The sequence below is a fragment of the Limulus polyphemus genome, unplaced genomic scaffold (assembly GCF_000517525.1).
Source record: "Limulus polyphemus unplaced genomic scaffold, Limulus_polyphemus-2.1.2 Scaffold5098, whole genome shotgun sequence".
Classification (NCBI taxonomy): domain Eukaryota; kingdom Metazoa; phylum Arthropoda; class Merostomata; order Xiphosura; family Limulidae; genus Limulus; species Limulus polyphemus.
Genome location: NW_013670708.1, coordinates 58325 through 70677, shown reverse-complemented (window position 1 = coordinate 70677; position 12353 = coordinate 58325). Strand labels below are relative to the sequence as shown.

General features: G+C 35.4%; 1 protein-coding gene and 1 long non-coding RNA gene across 2 annotated transcripts in view; both read left to right on the top strand.

Moving 5' to 3' along the window:
* Positions 1–11932, top strand: part of LOC111089047 — a 14963-nt gene extending 3031 nt beyond the window's left edge. Inside the window, exon 2 of the mRNA XM_022400724.1 lies at positions 9561–11932. Coding sequence (XP_022256432.1) covers positions 9561–11932 — 2372 coding nt within the window. The remainder of the gene's footprint in view (positions 1–9560) is intronic.
* Positions 273–6560, top strand: LOC111089046. The gene is made up of 4 exons (XR_002613404.1): positions 273–285; positions 2831–2836; positions 3949–4198; positions 6214–6560. It is a non-coding gene; the product is annotated as an uncharacterized LOC111089046 (long non-coding RNA).
* Positions 11933–12353: the final 421 nt, after the last annotated feature.

The window sequence follows — 12353 nt, the reverse complement described above, 5'->3', positions numbered from 1 at the left end:
GCCCCCACGGCTGAAAGGGCGAGCATGTTTGGTGGTATGCGGATTCGAACCCGCGACCCTCAGATTGTGAGTCGAGCGCCTTATCCACCTGGCCATGCCAGGCCCGCAAGCTGCGGATACAAATTCCGTTACCAATCATGCCAGCTAGCCCTTTCGACCGTAGTGACGTTTATAATGAGACACTCAACCCACTTTTCGTTGGTAAAAGAGTAACCCAAGAATTTGTTGGTGGGTGGTGTTGACGAGGTGTTTCCCCCCTAGTCTATCATTTCAATTTTAAGGACGGTTAGCGCAGATAACCCCCGAGTAGCTTGGTATGAGATTTAAAAAAAAAACTATCTAACTAACGTGTTCTTGTATAGTGGTGAGGATGCCGAAAGCCTATGAAATTGACTGGAAGAGACGTAAGGTGATCATTATTACACGAATCAGGTAAAAAGCTCCAGTGAGCGTTCAATAAAGCTAATAATACAATGTTGTCAATTAACTAAAGTAGAGTGGTTTCATTTCAGACAAATACAACATACGATAGTTTTATATCAAATATATATAGTTAAACAGGTGGTGGTGGGTACTGTTTACCGGTTTCCATACGGAAATCTTGCCTTTCAGCTCACAATTAGGAACGGCTATGCGCAAGTAGTCCTATGTGTGTAGCTTTGCGAGAACATTCCGAAACAATAATAAAAGCTACAGGATCGAATACTTATAATTCTAAAAAGCACAATAGCACCGTACTATTTTTTTTAAAGTTTACCTTGTACGTCTACGAACTTAAAATGCTAAAGTCTGAGGTTCGAGTCCCCGCGGTGTACAGGGAGCACATAGCCCATTGTGTAGCTTTGCACTTACAAAAAACAACAACAATAAGTGTTATTTTAAAATATATATAAATACTCTTTGATTAACGTAATCGATATTTCTAGGCCTGAAATATCGTGTAAATGAGCAAACAGGAATACAGACTTACGAGTTTCTCTTTTTTTCTTTACGGACAATAGATGTAGAAACTAGATGTTTATAATGTCGGTAATTAGTCTTTATATATAAACACATCATAAGTAGGACATGCGAAGTTAAATGAGCAAGGAACATCTGACAGCTGAATCGAGTGATTTAATCGTGACTCATGGAACCACACCCTAATAGCGTATGATAAATCTTTAATGGGGTTTTTTAAAAGTAGGTAATAGGCGCGGCCATTGGTAGAATTTTAATGTAGATTGTAAAAAAGGATATATATATAATCTTTAACATTTATCCTAAAACTGACGTTCAGTTTAAGGGTGATATAATAATATTACGTTTCAACAATTCTATCAGTTACCCACCAAACGTCACTAAAGTTAGGCTTAGCTAATATAGTTTACTGGGGGTATATGACGAAGAGAATTTATCAAAGCACTCATTAGAACATTAATATATATTATTAAACAAAATAAATGGAAGAGACTAATAAAATTTACTGTAACGTTATTTCTGTTCACTGTAACGTTATTCTAGCTTTAATGTGAAAACCTAGTAGCCCACCAGACGTTACTAGAATTAGGCTTAGCTAATGTAGCTTACTAAAGGTGACTGAAAAAGGTAGTTTATTAAAACAATCATTAATATTTATTATTAAACAAATGAATGGAAGAAACTAATAACATTTACTTCGTTCATTGTGAAGTTATTCTAGCTTTATTGTGAAAACTTAGTAACCCACCAGACGTAACTAGAATTAGGCTTAGCTCGTGTAGTTTACTGGAGGTGGATGGAGAAGACAATTTATTAAAGCACTCATTTGAACATTTATATCTATTATTATATAAAAAAGGGAAGAAACTATTTCGTTTGAAACAACAAACACTTGCTGTAATCACAAAAGTTATACAATGGGCTATCTGTGCTGTGCCCTCCGCCAGTATCAAAACCTGGTTTCTAGCGTTATAAGCCGTCAAACTTACTGCTGAGCCACTAGAGGGTAGAGGCTTTTTAGTAGGATAAGTTATATGTATAGATAGAAGAACGTGTTTTAAGATAAAGCTTATTTCTTCATAAATATTTAGCAATAAACAACCGATTCGAGTAATACCTACCGTAATGTGATTTTTTATATTCACGATGTCTTGAAATATCCATTTAAATAAGAATATGAAAATTAATTTAAAATAGTATGTTTGTTTTAGCACAAAGCTACACAATGAACTATGTTACTTCGTCTATCCTGGTTATCAAGCACCAAATTAATGCGTTATATGTCGTGAAGTTTACTGTTGAGCCGTCAGGGGGACGAAATTAATATGACATAGCATCACTAGTAAGTATGGCTACTGGCATATGTTCGTTTCTTTAAGCACATATTAATGACTTCAAGTTTTCGTTGTTTGAATGTTTTTGCAGCGTTACCAGTTTTTGGTTCGAGCTCGGGGTTGAGTTTGCAATTAAATATTCTTTTTTATTTGTATCAGAAGTTCTTGAAAAGCTACGCAAGAATTATCTGCATATAGCCATCCCTAATTTCGAAATGATAGACTGTAGAGAAGGCAGTTAATCAACAGCACCCACCGCTAACTATCGTCTGACCGAATATAGGAGCTGACTGTCACTCTTATAGTGCACCCAAGGTCTCAAAGTGCGGAGTGCGTTTTCATGTAACGATGCAAAATATTCGTATACTCAGGTCATAAAGATATGTACAGATCGAAAATTAGAATTTCCAAGATGGGTATATCCTTTGTACTTAATAACAAAGCAACAAAATATTATGGATCAACTTGGGGCCCGAGTTCATTCAGAAAGAGACCTACGATAAGTCGAATACCATCCGTGGTAATCTTAAGTGCAGCTTCTGGTAACAGATAAAAATATGTGTGGTATCCAAAAATACGACGTACTCAACCCCTTTTAAATATATATATATATACACACACACACACACACATACAAGTCCTTCAAAATATACACACACGAGAAAATTGTTTGAGTCATAAGAAGTATTTTAACAGCCATTATACCCCTGTGAGAAAATTGTTTGAGTCATAAGAAGTATTTTATAATAAATATTAATGATTGTTTTAATAAACTATATTTTTCATTCACCTTTAGTAAGCTACATCAGGTAAGTCTAACTCTAGTGACGTCTGGTGGGCTATTAGGCTTTTACATTAAAGCTAGAATAACTTTACAGTGAACGAAGTAAATTTTATTAGTTTCTTTTTTGTTTAATAATAAATGTAAATGATTGCTCTAATAAACTATCTTCTTTATTCACCTTTAGTAAGCTACATTAGCTAAGCCTAACTCTAATTACTACTGGGTTTTCAAATTAACGCTAGATGAACTTTATGGTGAACAAAGTTATGTTGTCATTCAAATATATTTTATCATATCTAATGTTGTGGCTCCTCTCCTGCTTAATATAGTGAATACACAAAACGACTTCTTTCTCGAGATAAAAATTATATTAAGGCTCAATGTTTGCTTCTGGCAGAACCACATATTAAAGTTCGTATATAACCTGTCCTCCTGGGCCTTACGTAACCTGTCCTCCTGGGCCTTACGTAACCTGTCCTCCTGGGCCTTACGTAACCTGTCTTCCTGGGCCTTACGTAACCTCTCTTCCTGGGCCTGGTAATGTCGTGGTGGTTAAGGACGCTCGCCTCGCTAAAATCCAGGGTTCATTTCCCCACAGTGGACAGAGCTATAGTGTAACTCTGCGCTAAAAAACAACTACAGTCTCAAATCGAACACACATGACAGTGTAAGACTACATAATATTTCCTTTCAAGCTATCGTTTTAAAGTTTGGAGGGAAAACAAATCTGAAGTATTAATACGAAGGTAAAAAGCACTCGCTGTTTGTACTTGTATACCATTCTCCTGCTGTTTGTATGGTTTAATCTAAAATTGCTTAGAAGTTCGACTATTCGCTGATATTTCTCCTGTTCTTTTGGGAAATCTCAAGAACCTTCGAGTATGATCAGACCTGATGAAGAAGTATTAATGGGTTCAGTTGGTGCCAGGAATCCTAAACCCGAGTCCATAATTAACACCCCAGACACTGAGTTTCAGGAAGTGCAAGCCGATGACAATCAGAGCTGTCAATTCTGTCCCAAGTTCCACTCTGTTTCCATGCCATCACTTTCAAATTGTGGCCACTTCACCAGACCTTTACGAAGGCCAAGTGCGGTTTCTCGACAAGAGATGGCGCCAAGGTAAAAGCTTTCCGTATTTTTATAATCTGTGCGTGTAAAAACATTATATAGCTGCACAATACCAGATATAATAAATAGTGTATAGGTTTTTCTCATAGTGATTATAAAGCACGTTCACACCAACAATATGTTTGATACTTTTCACTGTGTTATAGGTCCAGCTCATCTTTGGTTAACTTGTGTTCAGGAATACTGATGAGGAGTAGAATTCTCCGAAATAGTATACACCAATAATACACATTGATCAAAGTGTAGATTGAACTGGACATCCCTTGAACTTAGACTTCAAGAGTAAACTATTTTTGGAATACTAAGTTTATTTATTATAGTGTCTTTGTGTTGTTTTTGTTAGGCGAAAGGCTACACAACGGGCTATTTGCACTGTGTCTACCACGGTTATCTAAACCCAATTTTTAGTATCATTAGTCCAGAGACTTACAACTGAGCCACCAGGGGACATTTTTATAGTACACCATTTAATAGGCAAAGACAAATTTTAAAATAATATTTTTATATATGTCATAATTTTCTCTTATTTTTGCTTCCCAAATTTCACGGAAACTTTTTTAAATAACAACAAAAATATATCTAGATGTTATCGTTGTATAATTCTATAACAAGTTATTACCAAAATAAACCAGAAACATTGGTATGTATAAAAACACACGGTAGTTTATAAATTGAAACTAAAGATTTGGAAATAAGATATTTGCACATTGTAGTAAAATGAAGCTTAAGTGTTCGTAAATTTATACAGGTGCAAATATTCATGAAATATCTTAAGGGACAGGGAGGGACTACTTCAAAATTATTTATAGAATTTCAGTGCCAATATCCCATCCAAAGATTAAGAAAATAACCGGTAGGTTTCAGTAAAACAACAGTAGATAAAAACTGCCCCCCCCCCCAGTGGCACAGCGGTATGTCTGCGGAATTACAACGCTAGAATCTGGGTTTCGATACCCGTGGTGGGCAGAGCACAGATAGCCCATTGTGTAGCTTTGTGCTTAATTACAAATAAACAATAAACAGATAAAAACTTCCATAGAACTTTAGATTAAAATTTCAAATTTAATGTTAAGAGTGTCCACTAGAGGCCGTTGTTCTACCCTGGATATTATACATTGTTTGTGTAGAGGGTAGTGGCTTTTTTAAATGTATCGTTGTTACTTAGCTATCGTCTTAGTTTTGCAGGATATCCGTCCCACGGAAGTCATGATTATTTTAATACATATTTTATGCTTTTTAATTTTATAATAATTAATTGTGACTCTTTACAGATTGATATACTTCGGGTAAGTCTTATAATGCTGTATGATTTAATTTTGAAATAAACACGTTTACAATCTTTACAAATACGTATGTATGTGTAACCCTCTTTATTTCCAAAACTAAATAAATAAACAGAACGTTTCAATAAAAGTAGGTGGCGCTTTCACAGTGTAACATCTGTTCCTCAGCCGTCCTATAAACACTTGAAGATTTCTTTGAGTTCATGATGTGTAGAGGTATGGGGTTTTAACCAGTGATAATTTCAACAACTTAACGAGTGTTTAGATAGAACGGCAAGCAGAATATTTAAATATAAACATCCTTTTATTACGTAACGTTTACATTTCACTCTTGCTTACTGAATACCTATCCTAACGACAGATAATGAAGCGTAAGCTATCTGACTTTCAATGTCTATTCTAAGAATCCATGCGTGAAAGCAAATGAAAATGTATTATATTATGTCAACCCAACTACATCTGTCATATTCAGTGCCGACGAGGCCTTTCGTTCAATACCAGGCTTCATAAGACTGGCTGGGATGCGACAGATAATAGTAGTGGTCTAGGCCCTATATACATAATTAATTTTCTTGAACAACGGCAGTTATTGTTTGTTTCTATGTGTTGTAAAATTTTAGTTAGGTAAATCATTCAACCACTTATAACTATCATTTGTAATAAAAATATAAAAAAGATTATTAATACTGATTAGATCTTTGTTCATTTATTAACCACAAACAGCCAAGTCCCTCGACTAAACAAGACGAGCCCTTGTCACTACGAGTCCAGCGTGTAGTAACTTACTCAAGAACTATAACTATAGACGAAACGACAAGAGCGCCCTCCCGTGGCATCTCAGAGAGTTACGTACTGAAATGACCTAATGAGTTACAAAGAAGAAAAATGAAGAACAATCTAGACGTTGTGCCTTTGAAAAGCCAGTCTTTCTTTCCCTAACGACCATAAAATGTATATTATCAAACATAAATGTTATGTTTATATATATAGATAGATATATGTATGTAAATGGATATAAACAATGGATCTTATTTTGTAATATCAATGTTCAACTTCTTGCCTTAAATATCTTTGTTGTTATATTGTTTATAAAATAAAAAATAGTTCCCTACTGCTCTAATTTTTATTCTTATCTCTCTTCTTTAATACAAATACCACAGTCATCCCGGAAGAGGAAGTTATAAGCCTTCAATCTTACTAAAATACCAGTTTAACTACAGACGCTTGTAACCATCTTCTTTGTATACTTGTGTTCTAAGGTTTTTAGTTAAATTGTTTTTTACCAGTGAAACAATTGCGAATTGAACTGATCATTAAAAATAAGCTGGAATGGTGTATAAGTCCTGAAAAGCGTTTTAACAACCATCATTGCCCCTGTGAGAAAATTGTTTGAGTCATGAGAAGTATTTTAACAGCCATCATACCCCTGTGAGAAAATTGTTTGAGTCATGAGAAGTATTTTAACAGCCATTATACCCCTGTGAGAAAATTGTTTGAGTCATGAGAAGTATTTTAACAGCCATCATGCCCCTGTGAGAAAATTGTCTGAGTCATGAGAAGTATTTTAACAGCCATTACACCCCTGTGATAAAAAATTTTGAATCATGAGAAGTATTTTAACAGCCATTATACCCCTGTGAGAAAATTGTTTGAGTCATAAGAAGTATTTTAACAGCCATTATACCCCTGTGAGAAAATTGTTTGAGTCATAAGAAGTATTTTAACAGCCATTATACCCCTGTGATTGAAATTCTTAAACTTACAGCTAATCCATTGGGAGTCCTCTCTGAGGTTATCATTCTCACAGTATTTTAGTTATCACTATATAGTTTGTATATATCTAAACTTCTTTTCAATATGTATATATTGCTAGGAATTTGACAGAAGAGTTTTTCATCAGACTTTATTATAAACTAAAAATATCAATGTTTTTTTTGTCTAAGATTGGCTCTTGTGGTTGTCTTAGAATTTAAATAGAAGAGCATTTTAAAGATGATTCTGGTAAGTGTTGTCATAGATTGGCTCTTGTGGTTGTCTTAGAATATAAATAAAAGAGTAATATAAGGACGATTCTGCTAAGTATTGTCTAAGATTGGCTCTTGTGGTTGTCTTAGAATTTAAATAGAAGAGCATTTTAAAGATGATTCTGGTAAGTGTTATCGTATATTGGCTCTTGTGGTTGTCTTAGAATATAAATTGTTGTTGTTGTTGTTGTTTTAGCGCAAAGCTACACAATGGGTATCTGAACTCTGTCCACCGCGGAGACTCGAACTCCGGATTTTAGCGACTTAAATACGTGTACTTTCGCTGACCCTCCTGTTACGAATATAATTGACAATATAATATTAATAGGCTTAGTTCAAAATTGTTGAAAAATAACTGAAGTATAGAGGAAAATGTTTATTTTTAAATTGTTTGTTAAATTAATCATTATTTATAGTATATTGAGTTGAATTTGGTGTTTCAAGTCGTTAGTGCTGCTTCAACATATTCCCGTGTTTTGAACTAGCACACGAAACAGTGAGTTTTATTTACATTTCATGTAAATTAGATAATATTTAAAGTACACGTACTTAAGATGCGTTTTGGAACTTGTGAAAATGTGAAAAATATCTATAGTATCATTTTTGTCAGTATATCCCACTTCTATATTTTGTATTCAGCGTGTTAAATATATGATTACTAAAAACGCAGAATTAAAACAATATACAGGTTTTTTTATATCCGTGGCTTACTCTTGTAGTTTTCTATAGGTGAACCCAGGCTTGGTTCACGAAGTTGTGTTACTACCAGACAGATGACCACCACTGTCGTCAAGGAAGTCATTAAAAGAAAAAAGGAAATGCAAAATTACCAAGAAATTATAGATGATGGAATTCTGAAAAGAACTACATGTGTTACCAAACAGTCGGAAAGTTCTCCGATTGTTGACAGAAAAACTACAACAGAAACTCTGTTTGAGCATTGCGTAGAGAAACCAGATGATGTAATATGTTCAAGTTCCATGAGATCACAACCAGAAATGACCAAACAAACCACGAAGACGTCAAAAGACAGGAAAGAAAATACTTTGATTAGAACACTGAAGAAATTCGTGCGGAATATTAGTATAACAGGAGAAAAGGAAGGGCTTGTAGAAGAGCATTTTAAGGATGATTCTGGTAAGTGTTGTCTAAGATTGACTCTTTTGGTTGTCTTAGAGTATAAATAGAAGAGCATTTTAAAGATGATTCTGGTAAGTGTTTTCTTATGCACAAGATCAGAAGCCTTTATCTTCGTTTTCATCAGTTAGAGGTGGTGTGAAACATGATCCAAAGTCGCCATTACCAACTTCATCTTTCACAGGTAGTTCTTATAAACAAGAAAAGAAATTTTTATCCTCGTTTTCATCAGTTAGAGGTGGTGTGAAACATGATCCAAAGTCGCCATTACCAGCTCCATCTTTCACAGGTAGTTCTTATAAACAAGATCAGAAGCCTTTATCTTCGTTTTCATCAGTTGAAGATGAAGTGAAACATGATCCAAACCCAACCTTAACAACTTCGTTTCCCGATGACGGAACTTATTTAAATGGACAAGATCAAAAGTCGTTATTATTAGCGTCTAATTCTTTTAAGGAAGATAAATTGATGAAACTAGACCAGAAATCATCATACGAAAGACAAGCTTTCTTGGAAAGGAACATTAATTTCGAGGACAGATTTTCTTGTAACTCTAAAAATAAAACGTCGTCAATTTTGAGTCAGTCAACCACAGTATTTAATGATGAACGTCATAGTGACATACCACAAAAAAATAATCTCGACAATTTGGAATTTTCTTCTATCCCAAGTAAGAATGAATCAGAACTTAAGTCATGGAAGATTCTGGACAGGAAAGATTATCTTATTACCCAATCCCTTGATGATATTTTACAAAATTCGTCCAAGAGTATAACACGGTCTAAATTCGTTACTACCTCCCGAGATCGATTGGATCGTAACCAAGTTAATTCTACTGATCTTCAAGAAAGTCTAACAACAGGTGAGGCCTATGAAAAAAGAAGACATATCGGTAGTTTTATCTTTCAGCAAATCGTTCTGTCCACGATGACTGTCCATCAGAGACACAGATTGGGACGTTGTGCACTACAGAAATGAACGTTTCATCTTCAGATGTTCTGAATAAACAAACTGGAGAAATGGTTTATGGTGATCCAGATAACAGCGCCAGAATGTCTCGCAATACAGACTTTGATGACACATTAAAATTTTACTTTATAACAAAATCATCTCCGGTTGTTTCTTGTTCCAAAACCAGCTTGCCTGCAAGAATAAATAAAAACAAACCTGGAATAAAAACAGACATCTTACGATCACCCAGTCATCAGTTGTACACTTTTGAAGAAAAGGAGACCAAATTTGGAACAAGGGAATCGTCGTGTCAGTTCTCTAAACCATTTCAAGGAGTATCAAAACTGACCTCTAGCACCATTCGTCAAATGTCGCCTTCCACACCCACAGGAAAGTTATCACTTCAATTTGTCTCTTCAAATCTTCGGTCAAAAACACTTCCCATTTTTGCCTTACAGCAATTAACAGTCAGTTCATCACAGGCTTTGTCAACAAAATTTTCCCATGTCATTGATCAGGCGTCAACATTGACCCCCACACCTATTGCACACTCATCACAGGTAACCGTATGCCCACCAGGAAAACCATCTGATACTGATACGTCCGTGAAAGAACTATCAGAAGTGACATCTACTCTTGTCCAGCATGATTCACTATTGGATTCTACTTCTTTAAAGACCTCATCACACATTTCTTCTACTGTCGGAGGTAAAATATGCTATGCAGTTTTGAAGCACAAAGGGCAAATCTCACGAGGAACTCCAAGTTTCATTGTACAAACGCCATCATGTTCATCCTACACTAACACTGGAAAAAGAACACACTCAAATATTCAGGCACGTAATCAACTATCAGAAGTGATGCCTATTCAAAGATCGCGTGATCCTAACTCTTCTAATAATCGTAACAGTGTTCCTAGGAACATTTTCTCTGCATCTGTTGACTCTGGACTGAATAAAGATTTTCATGTCTGTAGCGAAGACCAAGAATACTGTACAACTATAGGTTCTTCCTTACATCCCAATTACCGCTCAACGCCAACTTTAGTCTTGTCACACGGGGAATCATGTATGGAATATTCTTCAAACTGGGAAAACTCTGGGGAGTTACACTTGCCACAGCTTGGTGGAAAGACTTTTGGTGAAGTAATATTAACTCTTTACATGCGAGATTATTGTGAAAGATTATCTCGCTCTGCACCAAGTTTAATGATATCGTGCTCGTGCTTTAAGCCATTATCACCTTGCCCTTGGAATACACCTCCAATTGCTCTACACTTTGGAAATCGTCAGTTTTGGAATTTTCGTCCTTCGTCCAGCTCTTTAAGAGCCAGTAACCTACCATATTCTCACATTTCGCTTGCTGAAACTGACTTTTCAGATTTGGATTATGCTGATTCCACTACTTTAAAATCCAGTGACCTACCAGTTACTCAATATCCACTTACTGAGGTTGAGTCTTCACACTCAAATGATGCTGATGTCACTGCATCCACTTCATTAAGGTCCAGTCACCTAGCAACTTCTCAAAATCCACTCGCTGAAACTGAATTTTCCGATTTGGGTAGTAATAATAATGCGTTTAACAAAATAAGAACAACCTTTGAAACAGAATCCAAGACATCTGAGATCAGTGATTTCGTAGCAATAAATGATACCAAGATTAAGAGAACTCAAAAAGAAAAGAATGCTGAGAAATTTCGAGCTACTCTTACGTCTAGCATTCAAGGAATTGTTGGCAGTCTTGGAAGTTCTGTTGATCTTAGGAAAGAGTTTTCGAAATCAACCATGAATGTGACTTTGGCGGCGAATGATGAGGCGACTTTATCATCTTCAACACCTAACATTGATAAAAAGAATGATGATGACCCCATCCTTACTTTGTACATACGAGGTCTGCCATCCACAATGTGCCACACCACGAACAGTTTGGGATCATATGAACAAAACAAGTTTGGTTTGAGAAGACGGAACTTGGTTTCAGATTATACACAGTGGAAATACATTCACTCAATGAAAGGTATTTATAAGCCACTCATGTCCACCTCGTCTTCCTGGGAGGCAGGAGACTTGTTAGAACAAGAGCCAAAAGAATTATGTTTAGGCTCATCTTCCTGGAGTATACGTGATCAAAAGTCATCATTACCAACTCTATCTTTGAAAGATAGTCCTTATACTCAAAGACCATCATCTTTACCCTCGTTTTCATCAGTTATAGGTGGTGTGAAACATGACCCAAAGTCGCCATTACCAACTTCATCTTTCACAGGTAGGGATCATTATGACTCTCCCTCGTTGGCGTTGGAAATTCTAAAAATAAAGGAAAAATAAACAAAGTTATCAGTGTGTTTTGTAGTAAACAACAGAAAACACATTTCTCAGTATGATGACTCAGTACAAAATATACTTTTCATTGTCTAACAATAAATGATAAATCTGACACACTATAATTTGCTATCATATATTTGAAAACAATACGCGTTGAAACAGTTTTTCAAGTCATTTCATGTGACATAACACAAATGATTTATGTTAAGACACTTCCAACATGACCAACTGAGAAATAAAAAAAAGATTTATAATATTCTTTCGCGTCAATGACAAAAAAAAATACTTCATTAAAAGCTCTTTAAAGATAATGAGTTATCGGATGTCAATGGAGGCTACTTAATAACTTTTAATTAACGGACATCTATAAAGGTTACTTAACGACCTGGAATTAACGAATGTAACTGAAGGCTAATGTACAATG